At 34.1% G+C, this 4,378-nt stretch overlaps 1 protein-coding gene and 1 long non-coding RNA gene across 2 annotated transcripts; both read right to left on the reverse strand.

The window, feature by feature from the left end:
* Positions 1-386: 386 nt before the first annotated feature.
* LOC127096953 (uncharacterized) lies at positions 387-1,360 on the reverse strand. The gene is made up of 4 exons (XR_007792883.1): positions 1,206-1,360; positions 999-1,129; positions 802-898; positions 387-625 (listed from the first exon to the last, which is right to left on the reverse strand). It is a non-coding gene; the product is annotated as an uncharacterized LOC127096953 (long non-coding RNA).
* A 597-nt stretch (positions 1,361-1,957) lies between these two features.
* LOC127094089 (uncharacterized) lies at positions 1,958-3,433 on the reverse strand. Its single transcript, XM_051032958.1, has 5 exons — positions 3,228-3,433; positions 3,079-3,129; positions 2,841-2,978; positions 2,248-2,387; positions 1,958-2,101 (listed from the first exon to the last, which is right to left on the reverse strand). The coding sequence occupies exons 1-5, from the start codon at positions 3,378-3,380 to the stop codon at positions 1,966-1,968; spliced, it is 618 nt and encodes a 205-aa protein (XP_050888915.1). The 5' UTR covers positions 3,381-3,433; the 3' UTR covers positions 1,958-1,965.
* Between the last annotated feature and the right edge of the window lie 945 nt (positions 3,434-4,378).

A 4,378-nucleotide genomic window follows, 5' to 3' on the forward strand; every position in this document is an offset into this window, starting at 1 on the left:
GCTTTTTACAAAAGCGCTGTCTAAGGTATACGAAAATTTTTGAAGCTTTTGTTTTAAACCACATTTTTTCCAGGTTTATAAACCAGAATTTCTACCTGTTTTCAACCAGATTTTGACGACAATTATCACATTTTATATATGCCATTTTGGCCTTTTTTCTACCAATTTTTGGCTAACAAATATATATATATATACCAATTCAAACCAATTTTGCCTTAAATGTATCAAAATATATACAAATTTATGTACACATTTACAAGTCATAACATATACTACAAATGTACACATTAATTACACAAATTTATGAACAAACATTGAGCTTTATCATGATAGTATGGTGACGACAAATACAGCTGACAATATATCAACATTTACATATCCAACCCAGCTACAAATTCAAAAATAACACTACAGTTCACTTATCAGAGCAATAAAGTTCATCCTATTTCAATACCAGCCGCGACGCAACGCGCTATGGCCGTTACGAAGCCCCTTGAATTGCAGCTGCAGGTTGTTGCATCGCTATATCCTGATTCTGTCTAGCAGCATATCCATGGCCTCCGTATCCGTGACCACCGTAACCTTGCCCGCCATAATGGTTTCCATTCGAATCATTATTCCTCCACTGTCAGATTCCAACAAATTAAATTAGAGAACTATTTCAATTCATAATAGAAAATAAATAACAAACTATCAGTAACGGCGGAATACATAGATGCATTGATCATGCCTGTAATGCTTATAATAAAAAAGGCCGATTACGAATAAATTGAGTTCGTAGAAGAAGAAAATATAACTCACATGCTTATTTCCCGGACTGCGACCCCAAGAAAGACGCACGGTCTGCTTCCCGATCACTGTTCCATTCAATCCCTGAATAGCTTCCTCAGCATTCTTTCTGTTACAGAAAGAGCAGAAGGCATTAAAACGTGGCGTATATAGCAAGCGAGGCGAAAATAAGACACTACTGATGATATTGGCAATGCCACAAGTGTTACCTGTCAGCAAGTTGAACAAAGCCACATCCTTTACCGATTGGAATTTTCACGGAGACAACATCGCCATATTGCAAAAACGGTTGTCTGAGATCCTCATTGCTGATTTCAGAATCAAGCCCTCCAACAAATATCTGCAACAGATTTTCATTACTGAGATATCAAAAAATGTAGATATGAAGATACCGAGAACTACAAAAGCAGACTCACAGTTGTGTTGTTAGAATCCCCTTCAGATTGGGAGCCTTGGGCCACAGCACCATTAGCAGAGTGACCACCGCCAGCCAACACTACAGCTAGTTAAGATAGAAAAAAGTCAGCTATTTTAATTTCTAATTTGAAGCACAATACGTGCTTTTACTACGTTCCAGCGGTAACTCTCGTGTTATAAACGTAAAAAAGGAATTTGGAAATATATACAATAAACAAAGTTGACATTTAGATACCGAACGGTATATATATCATGAAATGGGCAAGGAGCAGAAACAAAGTTGTGTGAAATTGAAAATTCTGCGATAAGCAATTGTTAAATATGCAAAAGAAGTTGTCCATTAATGCGTATATATTTAAGCATCAACAAGTTACTTACAATTTAATTATCATACATGTAAATATTCAAACTTTAACCAACATTAAAAAAAAAACCACAAGTTGTTCTTTGGCTCAAGTACACTTCAAATAAACAATCATAAGAATAGCAGTGTTATTTGGTTTAATCTATCAATGACAATTCTCTTCCAAAGCAATAATTTCTACAGATATTGAGAAACAACCACAAGTTGAAAATATTTTATACTGGTCTTACATTTCAACTAAATCATAAAACTCAAACTAAATTTGAAAATTTTGGAATTTATTTAGGAGCCAACCATGTCTTAAGAGGATTTACAGTAAGGAATATTAGATTATTAGTCCTTCAAGCTTTTATACTTTATAAAAGTGAATGATTTCACACTGAAGAAAACTATATTTATACATGTCTATCGTCAAATGCAACTTTACAATTACACATACCCCTGTTACGACGAGCCGTTGCATTATCTGATTTGGAAGACCCTGTTTGTTTAGAACTCTCAAGCCAATTCCACCATCTAATGATACATTCACTGCCAATTATAAACAGAAATTGGAAGGGAAAATTAGATATTGAAAATGTAATGTTAAACCAAGAAAAAATTAACGACACAAAGGTCGTAAAAAAATCTAACATAATGAAAATAGAATAGAAGGATAAAATCAATAGGCACCCTACCTGTGAAAACAGTGAAAGCAAGACATTAACTTCATAAAAGGCAAGGTTTCACTTTGGTGTTCTTCTGTCACCAATGGGAATAAGCACAATGGACAATCACCATCAGGATGATTCATATCTGAGAGTTTCTCTACAGCTTCCTTCAAATACATTCCAATAACCAATTATCAATCATTATTGCACAAAAAAACATTATTTGACGAGCTATATTCATTTTTCAGGTTCCACGACTTCAATCCCTATCCAAAGTTTTAGTCAAAACTATACAGCAAAAGATTACGTATCACAACAGAAACATAAAAGCAGGAAGATGCACAAAGTGACCATAAATAAATGAGTCTGCAGTCTCACAAGATTAAGCAGTTTTCAATGGTTGATATTCTTCATTTAAGTTTTTTATAAATTCCTAAAGTAACCATAAATTTACCTAATAAACTCAGATACGTCAATCCAAACAGACTCTAATCCTGAGTATAGAATATAAGATTATCTACAAACAGTAACATAGAGATATGAAGTAAAATTATGAATAATACTATTCTATAAAAAAAATGCACCTCCATCATAAATAAAACAATAAGTTGATTGATTACCTCACAAAGAGCTACGAGCATTAATCCAGGGGAAAGCTCGTTGGCTTTAGTTTGAATATGATTCAATAAATGCTTTTGTCTATGTTGATCCAAACCCTTGCAATCCACAATAGCAACAGAAGGAGGTTCTTTTGGATACTAAAAAAAACACATAAGCTTTTGTTGCTTCTACTGATTTATAAACAGATAATTGAATTCAACAATCATAGTATAATAACCTTAATCTACTGAAACATACCTGTGGAGTTGCATGTACCTCAAGAACAATTTCTACAAACTGCAAAGAAATTTATTTTAAAAAATGGGGATTAATTAATGAATAATTGAATTAGAATTATGAAAAGTTAAAAAAAAATGAAATTAGGGGTTTGAAGAAAAATTGGGAACCTGGTGAGAAGAAACATCAGCAGTTCTGGGTTTGAGGGATAAATGGAAGTGAGGAGGAATGGAATTGAGAATGGTACAATCGTTTTCATAAACGGATTTCATGGCTTCAACTTCTTCAGCTATCACTTGTTCATCTTCTTCTTCGCCGTCCATTGTTAGCAGAGACGGTGGAAAATTGGGTTGCGACGACGAAGTGAATCGGAATTAGCTTTTAAATTTATCTAATCTCCATTTATTTATCTAAATTGGGTTCGGATTTTGAAAAAAAATTAAAACAATTTATGGTAAATAAATTGAAGAACCGAAGATTATACCGCAAGAAATCAACAATTTATGGTAAAAAAAATCAACATTCTCAACAAGATTATACAGTAGAAACGAAGAAATGAAGAAATATTGAAGAACATACCGCAAGAAATGAAGAACAGTAGAAACGAAAAACGAAGTCAACACCCAAATGTCGAGACACGTACGATTCTTCAAACACGTTCAATGATTGAAACCGAAAAATGGAAGTGTATTCGTGTTCGCTGTTATGGTTTTCGCTGATAGGGTTTCAACGTTCGCAGGAGGGAAAACAAAAGAACAGAGAACGAAAATTGAAATGGAGTCTGAAATTTTATTTTAATTAGACCTTAGACAGCGCTTTTGTGGAAAGCGCTTTCTAAGGTATGCCTTAGACAGCGCTTTCCAAAAGCGCTTTCTAAACCCCCCCTTAGACAGCGCTTTTGGTTTTAATTTTTTTTTTAATTTAAAGACTTTAGACAGCGCTTTATCAAAAGCGCTGACTAAGGTCTATATTTAAAAGCGCTTTCATTATTTTTTTGGAACATTTTCCGTGTTTTATTTTAATTTTAACCTTAGACAGCGCTTTCTTTTAAAAGCGCTGTCTAAGATGCGCTGTTAAAAGTCATTTTTGGCGTAGTGTGTAGTGGATGCGATATCCGTGCAAGTCATTTTATTTTGACCCTCTTTTAGTAAATAGTACCTTTGATAAACACACACCCTTTAGACAAGAACAACAAGAGTGGATCCCGTAGAGTGCTACAGATGCGTAGGGGTGCTAATACATTCCCTTCACATAATCGACTCCCGAACCCAAGATTTGGTTGCGAGACCTTATCTTTTCCTTTCCTTTTCTCTTCAGGTTT

This window comes from Lathyrus oleraceus, chromosome 6, assembly GCF_024323335.1.
Source record: "Lathyrus oleraceus cultivar Zhongwan6 chromosome 6, CAAS_Psat_ZW6_1.0, whole genome shotgun sequence".
NCBI lineage: Eukaryota > Viridiplantae > Streptophyta > Magnoliopsida > Fabales > Fabaceae > Lathyrus > Lathyrus oleraceus.

What these genes read in the sequence shown, in the direction of transcription:
- LOC127094089 (XM_051032958.1), bottom strand. Translation starts at nt 3,380, where the DNA reads ATGGACGGCGAAGAAGAAGATGAACAAGTGATAGCTGAAGAAGTTGAA. An exon ending in CTGATGTTTCTTCTCACCAG is followed by an intron (nt 3,130 to 3,227) that starts GTTCCCAATTTT and finishes TTTTTAAAATAA; the next exon opens with ATTTCTTTGCAGTTTGTAGA. An exon ending in AGGTACATGCAACTCCACAG is followed by an intron (nt 2,979 to 3,078) that starts GTATGTTTCAGT and finishes TGTTTTTTTTAG; the next exon opens with TATCCAAAAGAACCTCCTTC.